At 49.3% G+C, this 19,134-nt stretch overlaps 1 protein-coding gene across 3 annotated transcripts in view; it reads left to right on the forward strand.

Annotated features, from left to right (window-relative positions):
* The window catches only part of ADAM17 (ADAM metallopeptidase domain 17), a 53,031-nt gene extending 33,956 nt beyond the window's left edge, over nt 1-19,075 (forward strand). For all 3 annotated transcript variants that reach the window (XM_042933709.1, XM_042933710.1, XM_042933711.1), the window contains 8 exons: nt 5,316-5,515; nt 6,615-6,718; nt 11,765-11,899; nt 13,456-13,586; nt 13,909-13,987; nt 15,144-15,232; nt 16,884-16,934; nt 17,353-19,075. In XM_042933709.1, the coding sequence (XP_042789643.1) occupies nt 5,316-5,515; nt 6,615-6,718; nt 11,765-11,899; nt 13,456-13,586; nt 13,909-13,987; nt 15,144-15,232; nt 16,884-16,934; nt 17,353-17,691 (1,128 nt within the window). In that variant the 3' untranslated portion in view covers nt 17,692-19,075. The remainder of the gene's footprint in view (nt 1-5,315; nt 5,516-6,614; nt 6,719-11,764; nt 11,900-13,455; nt 13,587-13,908; nt 13,988-15,143; nt 15,233-16,883; nt 16,935-17,352) is intronic.
* The last annotated feature ends 59 nt before the right edge of the window (nt 19,076-19,134 follow it).

The raw sequence follows: 19,134 nt of genomic DNA on the forward strand, positions 1-19,134 counted from the left end.
TGTGAGATCATGACCTGAGCCGAAGTTGGACACCCAACTGACTGAGCCACCCAGGCGCCCCTGGCATGGGTTTTTAAAAAAAAAATTTTTAATGTTTATTTTTGAGAGAGAGAGAGACAGAGACAGAATTCTAGTTGGGGAGGGGCAGAGAGAGGAGACCCAATTTGAAGCAGGCTCCAGGCTCTGAGCTGTTAGCACAGAGCCTGACGTGGGGCTCAAACCCATGAACTATATGAGATCATGACCTGAGCTGAAGTCAAACACTTAACTGACTGAGCCACCTAGGCGCCCCTGCATGTTTTTATAAACTTCAACACAATCCGTAATTTGACAGAGTATAAGCCTCCCGCAGGAAAGGCCTGTGCTTGTCGTGTTCACAGCTCTGTCTCCAGTACCTAGTAGGGGTACCTGGCATATAATAGTTTGTTGAGTAACTAAATTAACAGTTGGCTCCTAGGATTTTTGAGAGTACACCAGTCCTTGGCATGGGGTACTGTGAGCCTCTTGAGAGACCGTAAGAGTGGCTGTGGCTGACTTAGAGTTTGAATTGAAAGTGTTCATCGGTGTCTGATTCTTGCATTTTACTTGGTGTTAAACAGCATGAGGCATAATGAGGAAAACATACTGGTTTTGTTGCTGAGTGAGAGTTGGCTGGCTCTACCCGGGAAAGACGGTGAAGTGTTTCTCCTGACTCTTCTTTTGAGCCGGCACTTGGCTCTTTAGAGCCTGGCATGGAGCTAGAGGACCAGGTTATTTTTGTGTTTCCCTGGTCCCGGCCCTGCTTTTTTGAAAGTGTCTTTCTCATGTTCTTTTGTCCTCTTTTTCCTTGGCTGTTATGTATAAACAGTCTCTTCTTTTGCATTGCACCTGAAGTTTTATTTTTCCTCTGCCTGATAGCTCGCGCCGGAGGCCCTTTTCCCTCCTCATTTCTGCCTACTCTTCCGACTTATCACATTCCCTGTTGAGTTTTCCTCCATTTTTCTGAGTTGTCTCTGCATTTCTGAATATGTACATTGTAGTTCAGGGCTGTTCAGTAGAAGGTTCTGGGATGATGGCAATATTCTGTGTTAATACAGTAGCCACTAGCCAGATGTGGCCATTGAGCACTTGAAATGTAGCTGGAGAGACTAACTGAATTTTAAGTTCTATTTTATTTAAATTCAATAGTGATTGCCTGGGGCTGGAGGTAAGAATGGGAATTAACTGTAAAAGGACACAAGGGATCTTATTGGAGGCAAGAAAATGTCCACAATGTGGTGATGGCCACGCCACTTGATAAAGTGACTGGGAATCGTTGACTTGTACATTTGAGATGGGTGAATTTTGTGATATGTAAAATACGTCTTACTAAAGCTATTAAAAAACAACAACAACAACAAACCAGTGTGAGGGCAGAGGGGAAGTGGTGAGGGTACAGAAGAGTCATGAAGGCGTGAGTCGGTCCTCGTAGAAGCTGGTGAGCGGCATGTGGGTGTTGACAATACTGTTCTGTCCATGACGAGTGAACATTTCTTTTTTTTAACTTATTTTTTTAATTTTTATTTATTTTTTAAATTTACATCCAAGTCAGCATATGGCGTAACAATGATTTCAGGAGTAGATTCTTTAATGCCCGTTACCCATTTAGCGCATCGCCCCTCCTACAACCCCTCCAGTAATCCTCTGTTCTCCATATTTGAGAGTCTCTTATGTTTTTGTCCCCCTCCCTGTTTTTATATTATTTTTGCTTCCCTTCCCTTATGTTCATCTGTTCTGTGTCTTAAAGTCCTCATATGAGTGAAGCCTTAAGATTTTTGTCTTTCTCTGACTCATTTCACTTAGCATAATACCTCGCCGTTCCATCTACATAGTTGCAAATGGCAAGATTTCATTCTTTTTGATTGCCGAGTAATACTCCATTGTATGTATATACCACATTTTCTTTATCCCTTCATGCATCGATGGACATCTGGGCTCTTTCCATCCTTTGGCTATTGTCGATAGTGCTGCTGTAAACATGGGGGTGCATGTGTCCCTTCGAAACAGCACACCTGTATCCCTTGGATAAATACCCAGTAGTGCAGTTGCTGGGTCATAGGGTAGTTCGATTTTTAATTTTTTGAAGAACCTCCATACTGTTTTCCAGAGTGGCTGCACCAGTTTGCATTCCCAGTGAGTGAACATTTCTATAAGTGTGAAGTACGTGGTGAGGAAAAATAAATTCACGGAGCCACACTTGGCTCGTGGCTACAGTATTGGACAGTGCGCTCTAGATTGTAGTCATTTGCTTCTTTGTTACGAGGATGGGGTCGGTGTTTTGGGGGAAATCGTCTTACTTTTTGGCAGACTCTTTTTGTACAAGTTCTCCTCAGTGAACTTTCCCCACGAGCTCTTCAAGCGGCCCGGGAAGGACTTCCTAATGAGAACGGCGCCTGGCCAGGCCTTTTGTTTTTTAATTCAGGAAGTGTTGGTCTGTCCTTGCTGGATGTAGAGCTTACTTAAAAAGTCAAAATAAGAAAAGATGGGCCACCTGGGTGGCTCAGTCGGTTGAGCGTCTAACTAGCTCAGGTCATGATCTTGCGGTCAGTGGGTTCGAGCCCCACATTGGGCTCTATGCTGATAGCTCAGAGCCTGGAGCCTGCTTCATTTTCTGTCTCTCCCTCTCTCTCTGCCCCTCCGCTACTCACGCTCTCTGTCTCTCATAAATGAACGAGTGTTAAAAAATAAAAGAAAAAAAAAGTGTAGGACAAAAAAAGAGGTGTTAGTCTATCAAAAACAATTTATCCATTTATTTATTTTGTTCCAAGCATGTCATATTTTGCGTATTTTCTATTAGTTTGGTTTACCCAACTAACAAACTTGTAAAAATATATTAGGTTATCTTCTAATCTACATTTTAAATCGATTCCTTAATAAAAATGTTTTTAACTAGATTAAAAGGGCTCCAGGTTCCTCGACCTCAAAAGACAGGGCCTGGCACCTCCCGCAGACCAGCTGCTGAGAAGTGACATGTGGCCTAGTGACTTGTGCGGCAGGCCTTCTGTGTGGCCAGATGGCCTGAGGGATTTTTGGCACAAGAGGAGAGAGTGTGGGAAGGATGCAAAGAGAAGGCCAGAGGTCTTCAGGGAGCGTGGAGGCCACAAAGGGGAGACCAGAGCAACGGCCACATTCCCCTTGAGCCCTGCCGAGGGGCCCTGCTGCTCAGGTGTGGCTCTGATAAGTTAGTGAGGAGTTCTTCTTATGGCTTCGGTGTCCATTCGAATTACTTATGATCTCATCTCCCATAAGTGAACTTCTAAAGTTGAGTTCATGGATCTGCAGTGCTCGTGAATAAACCCAGCAAATTCTAACCGCCTGAGGCTAGACAGCAATAATACCCCTTAAATATCTTTATTTAAAACAAATACTTTTACTATAAAATAAAAATCTTTACCATAAAAAAAAAAAATCCTTTAATTTTTTTTTTTTTTATGTTTTTATTTTTGAGACAGAGAGCATGAGCAGGGGAGGAGCAGAGAGAGAGGGAGACACAGAATCTGAAGCAGTCTCCAGGCTCTGAGCTGTCAGCACAGAGCCCGACGCGGGGCTCGAACCCACGGACCGTGAGATCATGACCTGAGCCGAAGTCGGACGCCCAACTGACTGAGCCACCCAGGCGCCCCCAAAAATCCTTTAAAAAAAAAAAGCCCGGGGCGCCTGGGTGGCTCTGTCGGGTTGAGTGTCCGACTTCGGCTCAGGTCATGATCTCACGGTCCGTGGGTTCGAGCCCCACGTCGGGCTCTGTGCTGACAGCTCAGAGCCTGGAGCCTTGGATTCGGTGTCTCCCTCTCTCTCTGTCAAAACTAAATAAACATTAAAAAAAATTAAAAAAAAAAAAGCCCAGTTAGGATTTCTGTTCAAGGGATAAGGTCTTGAATATCTTCTAAAAGTAATCTTTCAGGGCTCAGTCGTGGCTCAGTTGGTCGCGTCCAACTCTTGATTTCAGCTCAGGTCATGATCTCATGGTTCGTGAGTTCAAACTCCGCATCAGGTTTTGCACTGACAGTACGGAACCTGCTTGGGATTCTCTGTCTCTCCCTCTCTCTTTGCCCTTCTCCTGCTCGTACTTTCTTTCAAAAATAAATAAACATTTATAAGTTAAATAAATAGATAAAGAGATAAATAAAAGTAATCCTTTTGTCATCTGATTTCGGTGGTCACAATTACCTTTGGAGGGTCCTGTGTTCTCTGCTCCTCAAGGGAATGGTCTTCTCTAGGGAGAAAGTGAAGCCATTTTAGCAAAAGTGCAGCAACTGTGGAGACCTTCCCTCAAGAAACTGCACTAAATTTTCCTCAGGTCTCCTGCTCCTTTTCTTGCTAATTTCAGATGGTTTGCAAAATGGACTCCATTTTAGAGCTCCTGGTAAAAAAAATCCCCAAATTTATAAGAAGGCCATTTCCATGGTTCTGTACCGAAAATGGTGGGGGAACTAGGGTAGAGGCTTCCTTTGAGATACTGGTCAACTGTAGAAATCACAAAGAAATTGTTAAAATCACGGGGATCCATGTGAATGTTTAGGTTACAATTTGGGATTTAATCTTTTAGTAGACCATATGTAAGGTAATCTCATGCCTCTGACTATGCTCAGCTATTTAAAAGCTTTGTTGTTTTTTTTTTTTTTTTTTTAATTTATGTTTGAGAGAGAGTCTGCAAACGGGAGGGGCAGAGAGAGAGGGAACCCAAGAATCTGAAGCAGGCTCTGTGCTGACAGCAGAGAGCCCCACACAGGGCTTGAACTCACGAACCCAGAGATCATGACCTGAGCCTAAGTCGGTCACTTATCCGACTGAGTCACGCAGGCGCCCCTAAAAACTTTAAACATGGGTCATTCATACCCATAGGCAGGGAAAGAGAAGGAGGTGAATCAGAAATTCGCGGCATCCCCGAATCGTTATGTCCTGGAAGATGATGGTGTGTTCCTAATTCTCACTGGCACTGTGGCGGTGTCAGGTGCCATGCCTGGGGACAGGACAGCGTAGAGTCTGGTGGAGCCAGACTGTTGGTCCTCTCGAGGGACAGGCTGGGATGCACGGTCTCACTGTACAGCCTGCCTGTGAAGAATTTTTAGGCTCTTACCCAAATCCACACCAGCTTTTAGCCCCCTACTCAGGGAGGTAACTTGATTCCATATAACTGGCATTTTGAGGAGACAGTGATGGAACTTGACATGCCTTCAAGGTGGCTCTGACTGTGGCTTTTACATTGAGAGTTTGTCTCTAGGGAAGAAACACGAACACTACGTGGGAATGCATTTTTATTGTTACTTTGGGTCCTTTGTGGCCTTCTTTCTTTCAAGATGTTTTCAAACTGCAGTAAGCAGTCCATCTATAAGACCATTGAAAGTAAGGCCCAGGAGTGTTTCCAAGAACGAAGCAACAAAGTGTGTGGGAACTCCAGGGTGGACGAAGGAGAGGAGTGCGATCCTGGCATCATGTACCTGAACAACGACACCTGCTGCAGCAGCGAATGCATGCTCAAGGAGGGTGTGCAGTGCAGGTGAGCGCACGTGGCTGTGGGGGAAGAGCAGTTGGAAAACGCAGGGGCTTTGGAATCGTGAAAGGGTGTGTGCGCGCGCTTGCACGTGTGTTTGTCCTTTTTGTCCTTGTTACAGCAAGAAAAATGCTTTCTGGAAAGCAGTTTGACTTTATGTTACAAAATCTGTAACCTCGTGTACTCTTTGATTCCGCATCTCATAGCTCAGAGAGTCTTTTCTAAGGAAACAGATGTACGAGAGAGGTGATTTCATGGCTACATTCTTTCATAGTGATAAAATATTAGACACAGAATGACAGTCCTCCTGAGATCGAAATTAATTCTTGTGTTTCTCTCCAATAAAATAATGTTAGAGATTACTGTTTAATGGCCTAAGCTAAATACGGAGGAGGCAGGTTACAAATTAGAAGGTACCTGTGTTTCCATTTTTATGACCAGTGCCTGGCTTGGCAGTACAAGGGGAAAACTTGGTGAATAGCGGATTTGACTATGAACATATTGATGTTGTAAAATCTTTTTTTTTTTTTTTTAAAGATTTTTAAAAAGTGTTTATTTTTGAGACAGAATGAGCATGTGTGGTGGAGGGGCAGAGAGAGGGGGGACAGAGGATTCAGAGGGGGCTCTGTGATGAGAGCAGTGAGCCCGATGTGGGGCTTAAACTCACGAACTGTGAGGTCATGACCAGAGCCAAAGGCGGATGCTTAACCAGATGAGCCATGCAGGTGCCCTTGATGTAAATTTTGATGGGAACTAGGACTCTGGTTGCCTGGCTTCCTTACCACGGTTGCCTTGCAGACCCATGTCTTCCTTTTTTAAGAAATTATGACACTAAGTTAATGAAAACCAAGGACACCAAGGTGTTTTAAGGATGAGTCACCTTGGGCCTGTCTGTACTTACTGTCTGCACTGCTTCCTGACACCATAGTAGGAAGGGCCGTCAGTACATGCAGGTGGACCAGCACCTGGGGGGGCGCAGCACGCAGGCCTGGGTGACCCAGCCACAGGCCTTCCCTGCGATCTTCAGGACCTTGTGACATGACCGTAGTGTGTGCCGCGGGGCTGATGTTTGACTTGGACTGTCCCGTCTGCTCTCCCTCTGCAGTGATAGGAACAGTCCTTGCTGTAAAAACTGTCAGTTCGAGACTGCCCAGAAGAAGTGCCAGGAGGCTATTAATGCTACTTGCAAAGGCGTGTCTTACTGCACAGGTATGTCCCCCCGGGGCTCCTCGGGATACTGTGCTCAAGTGAGCATGTGCGTGTGTTTGAAACCGCATTGTATTTCATTGAGATGAAAACAACCCTTCATAAACCTCATGTGCAGGCTTGTTTTAATCATACTCCTTAGTTTGAGATACACTTGTCACTGGTCTTTGCCAGCCCCATTCTGTTTTTTTTTTTTTTTTCGTTACTTCCCTGTCATTCACCTTGTCCCCATCGTCCCCTTCCTCTCCCGGGCAGTGTCCTAATGTGTTTCGTATTTGCCTGGCCGTGTGTATTTCCTTGAAAGTTCGTGTAGTGTTATTCTGTGTATATGGGTGTTTTTAACATGCCAGAATGATATTCTACTTTAGATCTTTTTTGAAACTCAGTGCCATGTTTTTAATCATCTGTGTAATGCTGTACGTCTTTGTCTACATGTCTGTATCCGTGTTTATACATAGTTCATCGTTGTGGCACCTGCTGAGTTGACGTGTATGATTTAACGTATTTAGCGTACTCAGCTGTTCACTAAGTGATGGCTTGGATTGCTTTCATCTCTGGATCCTGCAGATAGGACTACAGCAGACGTCGTCACACATGTCTTCCAGGTGTTGTAAGAGTTTCCTGGGTACATGGGCAGCAGTGGAATTGCTTGGCTACAGAAAGCGGCAGAACATTGATGTCTAGAACGGCGGTCCTGGTGTGTCAGTGCCGCCAGGAGTGCGTGCGGAGTCCTGCATCCCAGTGTCCTTGCCAACCCTCAGTATTGTCCAGGTGTCTTATGTTTTGCCAATCTGATGAGTGTAACGTGATCTCTCATCCCTGTTTGCATGTTTCTTGAACATTTTCTTAGATCTGTTAGCCATTCAGAATTTTCCTTTTGTGAATAGCCAGTTCATATACTTGGTCCAAATTTTTTTCTTTTTTAATGCAGGCTCCGGGGCTTGAACTCACGATCCTGAGATCAAGAGTCCCATGCTTTACTGACTAAGCCAGCCAGGCACCCCTGTTTAGTCCATTTTTAAAAGTTGGGTTTTATGTCTTTTTGCTATTGTTGATTGAAGGAATTCTTGTGTAACTCAAGCGGTTTAAACATTGTATATGCCTTCCTCCTATCTGTTGTCCTTCTTGGAACACTTTTTATGTGTTTTTTTGAGCGAGCATGCGCGTGGAGGAGGGGCAGAGAGAGAGAGAAGGGAACAGAGGATCTGAAGCAGGCTCCACACTGGCAGCGGAGAGCCTGATGTGGGGGCTCGAACTCTTGAACCATGAGACCATGACCCCAGCTGAAGTTTGGATGCTCAGCGGACTGAGCCACCCAGGTGCCCCTCTTGGAACACAACTTTGATTTTAATAATTAGATCTTGCCGTTGTGACGGGGTGTGTATTTTATTGAACTGTGGACAGTTACAAAGATATTTTCCACGGTGTTTCATTAGGTTCATTATTTTACCGTTTACCTTTAGGACTTTAATCCACCTGGAGCTAATCTGTAAGCTATCTATATGAACTATGCATATTTTCTCAGTTCCGTCAGTTCCTTAAAAATTTTCAAAACTATGTTATTAGGTACGTAACTGGACATACTGTCTACATTTTCATGATCTGCTCTTCCTTTACCCAGTATATAATGTTTCTTTTTGACCCTTGTGACTTTTTTGACCTTAATGTTTTATTTGATACTCAGTTACCCCAGATTTTTTTGTTCCTATTTGTCTGGTGTATCTATCCCATTCTTTTATTTTTTTAACTTTCTGTGTTTTTTGGTTGGTTGGTTTGGTTCTCATAACAGCTTTATTGAGATACAGTGAGGGGTGCCTGGGTGGCTCAGTCGATTAAGCGTCCAACTTCGGCTCAGGTCATGATCTCACAGTTCGTGAGTTCGAGCCCCGTGTCGGGCTCTGTGCTGACAGCTCAGAGCCTGGAGCCTGCTTCGGATTCTGTGTCTCCCTCTGTCTCTGCCCCATCCCCACTCACACTCTGTCTCTCTCTGTCTTAAAAATAAACAAAACATGAAAAAAAAATAAAAAAAAAAACCAATTGCATTAAAAAAATATATATATAATGAACATACCATACTGTTCACGCATTTAAAGTGTACAGTTCGGTGTTTTTTAACGTATTCGCATCTGTGCAGTCACCACCACGCTCCGTGTTAGGACATTTTCATCGCCTCGAAAGGAAACCTGTCTCCTCTAGCCGTCACCGAACCTCCTCATCCCTCCCAAGCCCCGGACAACCAGTAATCTACTTTTGGTCTCTGTGTATTCGCCTGTTCTGGATGTTTCGTGTAAGTGGGGTCCTACAGTGTGTGGCCTCTTGCATCTTTCACTCAGAATCACGTTTTCGAGATCCGCCCATGAGGTAGCCCGTGTCAGTACTTCGTGTATTCCCAGCTCTGCATCCCGTCCCGGTGTCCTAGGATGGGCCGCCATCACCTGACGGACTTTTGGATTCTTTCCGCCCTCCGGCTCTCGTGAATACTGCCGTGAACACCTGTGTGCACGTGTTGTGTGGACATATGCTTTCCTTTCCCTTGTGTGTGCCCAGGAGCGGAACCGAGTCCCGTGGTCACTGTTGAATCGTTTGAGGAGCTGCCGGGTTGATTTCCACGGCGGCTGTACCATTTTATGCTCCCCCCCGCCCCCGGCGGCACCTGAGGGTTTCTGTCCGTCCACACCTTCACCAGCACGGGTTGTCTTTCTGATCATAACCATTCTAGTGCAGTTTTGTCTCATTTCCGTTTTTCTTTGAACTCCTAAATGTGCATTTTATCGGACGGCACTCGCGATTCTTGCATTCTGAGATCTGTCAGCGTGCCGGCCATCTGCCACGTCAGGAGCCAGAATGTCTCAGTCAAGTTTACATCAGCGTTTTCTAGCTGTGCTCAGTGTTTCTGTCTTTATTATAATAATAAAGCAGATTCAGAAAAGCGTTTTCAATAAGCATAAGCAAAGCAGTTTGAAAAACTCGGTTCATTCTCGTCAAGTAGCCTTTTGTCTCCTTGGTATTTTCTGTGGAGCAGCACTCGCGGAGCGTGAGCGCGTTACAAGGTCACCATCCCCGACCAGCAGCGTCGCATCACCTGCCATCTCGTTAGGCGGGAAGTTCTCGACCCCCTCCCCGGGCCCCTCCCTGCCGCACTGCCCTACCTGCTAGCTCTGACGCACCCTGAACGGGACAGCCCAGTGAGACAGGTGACACTGTGCCTTTACGGATCTTCCTCTGTGTCGCTACTCTGATACCAGTCTCTTGAGAACAGGCGTTTGACAGATAGTCGCGAAGCATTTTTTACATATCTGCTCAGGGCAGCGTCGTAGACCGAAAACACGGTGACAGTGCAGAGTGTCCCCCTTCACCGCTTGCTGTGCTTTCCTCGCAGCCTGCGCTCCGCAGCGGCAGGCCTGTCACATGCCTGCCCCGTGGACGCCGAATGCCCGGCGCCCACGAAGGGTTCCGTGAGACCAGAGGCAGGTGTGGCGCACCCGAGTTAGGCTGGGGTGTATCCCGGGCACTTAACGAAACGGGGCAGGTTCCTTTGCGTTTTGTGTCACTGCCGCACTGACTTGGTGGGTCGGTTCCATCCCCCCGTGGGAAGGCCAGGCCTCCAGCTCTGGTCCCCGCCCATTGTTTTCCTGCAGCAGTTTCTCTCGTGTCGTGCTCGTGCTGTTCACTTTCCAGAATGAGTCACTCATTCCATCCTCTCACTGGAGTTTAACATCCTTCGGTGGCTTTTATTTGTCCTTAAGAATCATTGATTCATTTAAGAGATATTTGTGATGTCCTTATGGTGTGATAGGGATTGGATATAAATGGATTCATTAAGAGGTTTGATCTTCGCTCTCGTGGAGCTTCCCATTCTGTGAGGGGAACAGAAAGCACATCATCAAGTAGATGTGAATTGCACCATGTGTGCTTGAAGGACAGAAGTCGCTGTAGCTGTAGCAACGGAGCACAGTGGGGGTGAAAGCGAGGGTCCCCGGGAGGGGAGGTCCGAGGGCGGTCTGTGAGCCAGATTTAAAGGGGGAGTAAGAACCAGCCCTTTCCCTTAGAGATGGAAATGAGGGCATTCGGGGCATTCCAAGTGGACGGGACAGCCTTCGTTAAGGTTCTGTGGTGAGAGACCTTGGAGCAGTGAAGAAATGGAAGGCGGCTGAGCGTGAGGGCTCGGGAGTTGTCGCTGGTGAGGTTGGAGGGGCCTGGCCGGCCGCTTCTGTGAGCCTTCCCCAAGCTTGCTTTTCAGTCCAAGTAAACGGCTCTAATGTTTGTTCGGTAGCGTGTGGATGTTATTGTGTATGTATATATATAATTTATCTATTTTGAGAGAGACTGAGAGCGTGAGCAGGGGAGGTCAGAGAGAGAGAATCCCACGCAGGCTCCGCTGACAGCACGGAACCCGACGCGGGGCTCGATCGCACACACTGCGGGATCGTGACCTGAGCTGAAACCAAGAGTTGGCCGCTTCACCGACTGAGCCACCCGGGCGCCCCTGTGTATATTCTTTTATACGTAGTTGTGTTTCACGACATAAAGGTAAAAGCAGGGCTGCCTGGGTGGCTCAGTCAGTGAAGTGCCCAGCCGGCTCAGGTCACGGTCGCCTGGTTTGTGGGTTCGAGCCTCAAACCGGGCTCTGTGCTGACGGTGTGGAACTTGCTTCGGATCCTCTGTTTTCTTCTTTCTCTGCCCCTCTCCCGTGCACAAGTGCACACGCATGCTGTTGCTCACTCGCTCTCTCAAAAAGAAACAAACACGGAAAAAGAAAAAGTAAAAGCAAAATGTGAAATAGTGGCTGAGGGGAGGCCGGGGAGACTGAGTGCGCACGTTTGGGAGCACGGAGACTTCGCACCGCGGGGTGCTCGGTACCCACCGAGGCACTCGGTGTTTATCGGCCGGTTGGATACAGGCTGCCGGCGTCCCGCCCCGTGGGTCGCTTTTTCCTCTTGGTGAGGTGAGGCGCGGTGCGGCGCTGACCTGCGAGAATCCCGGGCCTGCCCCGTAGGACCGGTGGTCGCGTGGCTCCCCGTGACCTGTGTGCTCGTCGTGTGCTTCCAGGTAACAGCAGCGAGTGCCCCCCTCCCGGAAACGCCGCGGATGACACGGTGTGCTTGGATCTTGGCAAGTGTAAAGACGGGAAGTGCGTTCCCTTCTGTGAGAGGGAGCAGCGGCTGGAGTCCTGTGCGTGTAACGGTGAGCGCATCTCCATGCTGCGTCCTCGCCGCCGGAGGGAAGATGGCCTGTGTCCGCCGGGCCCTGTCCCTCCCTTCGGGGGCCCAGCAGGATTAGCCGCTCGCCCCGGCCAGGGCGGCGGTGAGAACCCAGCCAGAGTCGGGGAAAACTCAAGGGCGGTCTGGGAGACGGAGCTCTCTGGATTCAGGTCCTCGCCCCTCTACCTGGTCTATGAAAACCGTGCTGTCGGTCGGCCTTCCTTCTCGCGATGTTTTCAGACCACGTGGTGGTGCAGGCTGAGGGGTGGGATAGGAGGGAGTTTTGCTGCGGTTGAGTGGGTGGGTGGAGGTCTGTCCTCGCCGCACACACGCACGCACCATGTTAGACGCCCCACGAGCGCAGCTGGCGCCGTCTGCATCTTACGGGCAGTGAAGTGCGATACCTTCAAGGCTTCAACCGGGGAGAGCCCATCCCAGGACCTTACCCTGGCAGGGTATTCGTTGTTGTCAACAGGCTGGGCCCGCTGCCGGGTGTCTGGGACAAGGGCCCCGCTTAGCTATGCCTGGTGACATCATGCTGGCCTCTCAAGACACTCGTCCTCAGGTTTCCACCTTCTATTTTGGAACTCCTGGGTCTGAGAAGGGGCCTCGGGGACTGACTGGGCTCCAGCCTTCCCGCCCTGCCTCACCTGAGAGAGTTCTATTGCTTTCCGAACCCCCCAGAAGTCAAAACCGCCAGGTTGGGAACTCACCATCCGTACAGTGGAGTAAGGGCCTCCTCCAGGTGGAATAAGAAATGAATAAGGAAGGTATTTGACACAGTAGATGTCAAACAAATCATTTATCGAGTGTGTGGCAAAGGCTTGGGATGCCCCGGAAGAACACATAGTAAATGCCCAGGAGATGCTCGATAAGTGAAGGAATGATGAAAAGGTTTTTCTTTCCCCATTGAGGCGGTTTGGCCTGTTGTGTGTTCTAGTGAATTTCTGTTTCTCCAAGTAAGGGTAAATATGGGCTGCCTCCGGGTCAAGTACCGTCCCGAGTTACACCGCCAGGTGACTTTTTGGGCATCTCCGCTGTTAGTGTCTGTGCCACGTGGCTTATGTGGTGGCGTTATTTCCATCACCCCACGAGCCGTGCTCTGGTCACACGGCGGGTGACTCACATCTGCAGTGGGCCCCTTCTGTCACAGTGTGTTGGCTTCTCACTGGAGCCTTGGCTGTGCAAGGAGTATTTCAAACTGAGAAGGGAAGGATCGAAAGCAGTGTAATAAGAACGTTGGGATAAAGGGAAACATGTAGCATCATGAAGGATCTGAAGTAGAATAAGTTGGCTTTTAATCCCTTAAAGAAAGGAAACTCTTGGGTGTGAATGAATTGTTTTTACCTTGTGGCCTGAGGACCCGGGAGCGTGAACTCAGAAGTTAACTCTTTGGGGCTGAACTAGGGATCGTTTGCTGTTGAAATGAAAAATGCGTGGAGTTGCTTCCCTTTGGGCGTGGGGGTGGGGGCGGGGAGGAGGGACGGGAGGAGCGCCCTGTCCCTGACCGGACTCCCGCTGTCCCCGGTTCCGTTTCAGAGACTGACAACTCGTGCAAGGTGTGCTGCCGGGACCCCTCGGGCCGGTGCGTGCCCTATGTGGACGCCGAACAAAAGAACTTATTCTTGAGGAAAGGAAAGCCCTGTACGGTGGGATTTTGTGACATGAATGTGAGTGTTTCCTTCTGTTCAGCTTTTTCTGTAACGGTCAGGTGGGCAGTTTTTATATCGCAAAGATTTGCTTTTGCAAACGGAAGGAGTGCCTTTGGCGCCCGCTGTTCGCTCTCCCGCACGTCTGTCTGTCTGTCTGTGGAAGGAGGCAGCCGAGCCCGGGAAACCCGAGCACTCTCTCCATAGCCAGAACCCTGAGTCCAGAGACCGGGTGGGACCTGGGGCGGCCTTTTCGGTAAAGTTGGTTGGTTTTAGGTGGTGAGCGTTAATTACTTGGTATTTTCCTCCACTGATTGTAAAATTGACTGTTTTCCGGTCCTAGGGCAAATGTGAGAAACGAGTCCAGGACGTCATCGAGCGATTCTGGGACTTCATTGACCAGTTGAGCATCAACACTTTTGGTACGTGATTTCCCTGGGTGGTTGTTTGCGTAGAGCTGAGCTGCTTTCAGTTCTAATGATGACATTAGAAAAGTGTGCTTTCAGATTCATATGCTCTCGTCTGGCAACAGAAGATGGAAATATTCGTAGCTTTTGTCTTATTATTACTACTATTATTATTATTATTATTTTTTAACATTTTTATTTATTTTTGAGACAGAGAGAGACAGAGCATGAATGGGGGAGGGGCAGAGAGAGAGGGAGACACAGAATCGGAAGCAGGCTCCAGGCTCTGAGCCGTCAGCCCAGAGCCCGACGCGGGGCTCGAACTCACAGACCGTGAGATCGTGACCTGAGCCGAAGTCGGCCGCTTAACCGACTGAGCCACCCAGGCGCCCCTACTATTATTATTTTAAATGTTTATTTTGAGAGAGTGTGTGCAAGTGGGGGAGGGACAGAGAGAGAAAGGGAGAGAAAGGATCCCAAGCAGACTCCTTGCTGTCAGCGCAGAGCCTCATGTGGGGGGGGGCTCCATCTCACGAACCATGAGATCGCGGCCTGAGCCGACATCAGTTTAACCAACTGAACCACCCAGGTGCCCCTCACAGCTTTTGTCTTGAAACATGTTTGTCAGCTAAGATAAAATGGACTCACGGGTCTCCCCCTGTGTAGTGTGGATACGCAGATTTTCAGACCAGGAAAGTCAAATATTGGTTTCCTTCTTTCCTAGAAAATGAACACGTGACCGCATAAGCACGGTTCAGTGCTATGGGTTGTAAATCTGAGTCGTGTTCGATGTAAGCATCGTTTATTTTAACAGTGGGCCTCAGATGTTGCAGAAGCAGCAGTGTGTTCTGTCCCGCAGGGTTCATCATTCATCGTCACAAAAATAGAACCCAGAAAGCACCAACTTTGTCCTGTTAGTCAGCAGCACGAGTAGGAGTCTCCTATGTGATTAGTCCCTCGCCATCACTCAAGGGACTGTGTGGAGCATCGTGTGATGTAATCTGTTCTTCTCAATAAGCGTGTCGGGGCTCTGTCTGCGATGACACTTCTCAGCAGTACCGCCTGACGAACAGTCTGTGGCATTTGACACAACGCTGGTATACTAAGAGCGCTGAATTCTGAGTGTCTGAGGTACTCAATCAGGATATTCACGGTTTCGAATTGTTCACAGGGAAGTTTTTAGCGGACAACATCGTGGGTTCCGTCCTGGTTTTCTCCTTGATATTTTGGATCCCTTTCAGCATTCTTGTCCATTGTGTGGTAAGTCGCCGACTTTAGGTAATGAAGCGCTTATTACGATTTTGCACAATTCCAAACTTACAACTTTTGGAAAAGGTAAAATTGTTCTTAGCAAGATTCGACCTGATGTTTCCAATGACATTTTTTGCTGTTGTTCCTAGGAAGGTTTATTTTGTGAAAATTTTAGCTAATATGTCTTTTTTTTAAGCTAATAGTCTCTTAAAAGAATTATGCTTTTTGTGTATAGATGTTTGTTCTCACGTGTAATTTGAGGACTGTTCTACTCCTGAGCCTGGGGGGACTGTTTAACTGGATTTGTGCAGGACCTCTGACTGAAGCTTTGAAACAAGAGCGTTTCTGGCTTTGTTAGACCAGAGCATTCCAAAGACGGCTCCCTCTACCCTATAGATCCCTGGCCTTACATAGGGATCCTATGTAAGGATCCCTTACCCTGAATAGGGTATTCAGTCCTCCCATCTAATAAGAGGGAGCAATCCTCATTATTCTCGTTCAAAGCGAGTAACAGCTAACGAGTTGAATTGGGCTTTCTCTAATGAACCCCACGTGATTTATAAACTTGGGGGCTTTAACATTTTTTTCTTACAAATCACCCACCTTGCTTCTATGGGAAAGTGAGAATTTGCTGTAGAGATGAGAAAACCCAACCCCGGCTTCCAGACTCGTGCTCTGGAACAAGTCTTGTGCAGTGCCCCCTCCTTTGAGCACCTGGAAAATTCCGGCACAGCTACATCTCATGAGTCTTTGCTGCCTCTGCTTCCTTACATGTCTTGCCCGGGCTCTCACTGAGCAGCTCGTCCCTGGGGACGGTGAGCGTGATGGGTGTGGCGAGGGTCTAGGGAGCAGCTGTGCTAGAGCAAAGCTGTGGTGAAGGTGACGTGGCTGAAGCTTTGACAGGTGGCCGCGACTGCCGCTCTTAATGTTGCTTTTGCTCGCGGCCAGCCTCCTCTGTTTGCGTCGCAAGCTCCCATTGTGACAGAGGCCTGGCCCTTGGTTTTGGAGCAGAGCCGCGGACGGGAGGATGCCGGTGCCTGGTTCCTGACCACGGAACACGTGACGACAGCTGCACCGGGAGCCAGGCCTAGATTGTCGGGCTCGGCCTCCTGTCTTGCCCGTCACCGTGTTTCATGTCGGGCAGGGGCTGGGGGCAGGGACAGTACCAAGCGTTCAGCCTTCTGCAGAGAGTGTGATGTGGGGGCTCGAGGCCCAGTCCCTCCGAGCATTTGGGCCGCGGTCACCGTGGACAAGGCTGAGGAGAGTGCGCGGGCCTTGGCGGCCTGGGGCGTCTGAGCCGGCGCAGCGCCCTCTGACCCCCGCGGCTGCCCCCGCGTCCCCAGGGGTGACGTGGCTCTGACCCCTCAACACGTGGGGAATGGCTTTGGGGGACATCGCTCAGAAAGACCGTACTTAAACATTCCTGGACCGTTTGCTTCGTTAACACCAGTACACTGACTGCCTCAAGGGAAAGAAACACTTCAGGCTGGTGGCAGAACTCCTAAAGTTTATCTGAGACGTTCTTCTCCTCTGCTGGACTTGCTGCCACTTTCCACACTCACGTTCGGAGTGAGTTCTTCGCTTAGGAGGGGCCTGAAGGGAAAGAGCGTGTGACTGAATTTTCCTAAGAGTGACCTCTTCCTGCTCGTTTTCCTTCTAGGATAAGAAACTGGATAAGCAGTACGAGTCGCTGTCTCTGTTCCACCCCAGCGTAAGTACCCACGTGAAAGCGAGTCGCCTTCGGGTGCGTCCTGGGCCCCGCTGTGGCCTCCCGTCAGCCCCACGGCCGCCGCCGGTGCGGGGGCCCTGGCGGCGGGAAGGCGGGAGGCTGGGACTTGCGTTAGTTGTGTGGATGGAGGGAAAGCCGAGGCTGCCCTGCCCCGCCCCCGGCCCGGATTTAGCGCCTCGGCAGTGACCTTCCCGTCTTGGGATCCGAGCTTGATAGGGTTATTTGTGAGTTCTCTTTTGGGTCCTCAGAGGGCAGGCTGTCAGGATTTCGGGAGGTGAGGGAGCCTCACCTCGTGCTTCCCTTAGCGGAGGGGGTCACGGTCCCCGTAGGGTACGGCCGCCCGCCGGGGGAGGTTGGAGCTCCGGGACCCGGAGCCGCCTGTGACTCCCTGTCTCTGCAGAACGTGGAAATGCTAAGCAGCATGGACTCGGCCTCGGTTCGCATCGTCAAGCCCTTCCCCGCGCCCCAGGCCCCCGGCCGCCCGCAGCCCCTCCAGGCCGCCCCCGCGCCGCCGCCGCCGGTGCCTGCGGCTCCCAAGCTGGACCACCAGCGCATGGACACGATCCAGGAGGACCCCAGCACGGACTCGCACGTGGACGAGGACCCCTTCCCCAGCAGCAGCACGGCCGCCAAGTCGTTCGAGGACCTCACGGGCCGGCCCGTCACGAGGAGCGAGAAGGCCTCGTCCTTCAAGCTGCAGCGCCAGAACCGCGTGGGCAGCAAGGAGACAGAGTGCTAGGCCGGGGACCCGGGCCGGGCCTCGGGTGTGCGGGCTCGTCACACGTGGGACTTGAAGTCGCTGCATCTTTTTGTGAAGATCGGGGAGACCCGAGTGACTTCACGGCGGACGCTGGTCACGTGTTTGGGCTCCTTCACACGCAATAAACGACGCTCGTGTGCTCAGGCCCTTGTCCTTCGGAAGAGGGAAGGTGAATCTAGCTTATTTTGAGGCTTTCAGGTTTTAGTTTTTTTGGTTTTTAAAATGTCCTTCAACCTGTGGTGCAAAAGCAGAAAATACAGCTGGATTAGGTTATGAATATTTACGTTTTTGTAAATTATCTTTTTTGATAACAGCACTGATTGAGGACACGCTCAGTTGCTTTTCTATACACTGTAATGATCCGCTGACTCCAGGGGGGCATTTAGCAGGCCTTAGTTCTGAGGGCAACTGGAACACAGATTTTATCTTTTGCCTTCAGGCAAAGACAAAGGAGATAAAAACGGAGGAGTTCTCCGTTGTTTCCAGGACGTGGGTTCTGTTCAGAGGCATCCGGAGCTTGTAGCAGCGGGGAGAGTCACCCCAGTTATTCCTAAACTCAGACGGGGTAATGCTTCTTCAGATTCTGAGGTTGGCACTTTCTAGAATTAAAACAGTCTAGCTTACAAATGGTAGCCCAGTTGAATTTACAGACCCCTGCCCACTGTTTAGGACCCCAATTTGCTGGGCAGTTTTTGTCGTCAAAGCAGGTCTAATACTGTTGCCACGCTGGGAAAATGCTCACCATTCTAAACTGCTTCCAAATGAGAGCACGTCGCCTCTTTGCAAATTAGTGGCCGAGGGGGCGCGTGCGCGAGTTCTCCCCAAAGAACAGGTGGTCTTGAAAGGCCAAGGTGCTGGGCAGGCGGGGGACGCTGCCCCTCCCGGGCCTGGAGCTCTCTCCCTACACAGCTGGTTCCTAAAATCCCTCTGCAGTGACCTGCGGGTGGGGCATCCGCACTGCTCCCGCTTTCGTGCTTCGGGACTGTCTGCGTTTACTTTGTGAAGGATAAACATCATCAGAGTGAATTCTGATTTCCTTAAAATTACAGCTGGGGGGAAGAAAGCTTTGAAGTACTGAAATGTGCTCAGCAGCCACCACACTCTGACCGAGACGACTTGTAAACTGAGGGCAATTAACCAAACCTGTGACAAATCAAATCTTTTCTTCTAAGGACGTTTATTATGCAGATGCCTGTTACACTAATACTTGAACTCATACCTTGTGGTGTTTGCTGTCTTCTAACTAGTTGTGATATATTACACTTTTGGAATCTGCTAGGTGAGTGGGTGTATGTGTGAGAGTGAACAGTTCCCAGCTCCGTGTAAGAAAATCGTTTTTTATAAAACGGACTTTTTAAACAAATTCGTCTTCGCCTTGTTTCCACTTACAGAATTAATTTTGTAGCTTGTGGCGCTGATGAC

This window comes from Panthera leo, chromosome A3 (genome assembly GCF_018350215.1).
Source record: "Panthera leo isolate Ple1 chromosome A3, P.leo_Ple1_pat1.1, whole genome shotgun sequence".
Classification (NCBI taxonomy): domain Eukaryota; kingdom Metazoa; phylum Chordata; class Mammalia; order Carnivora; family Felidae; genus Panthera; species Panthera leo.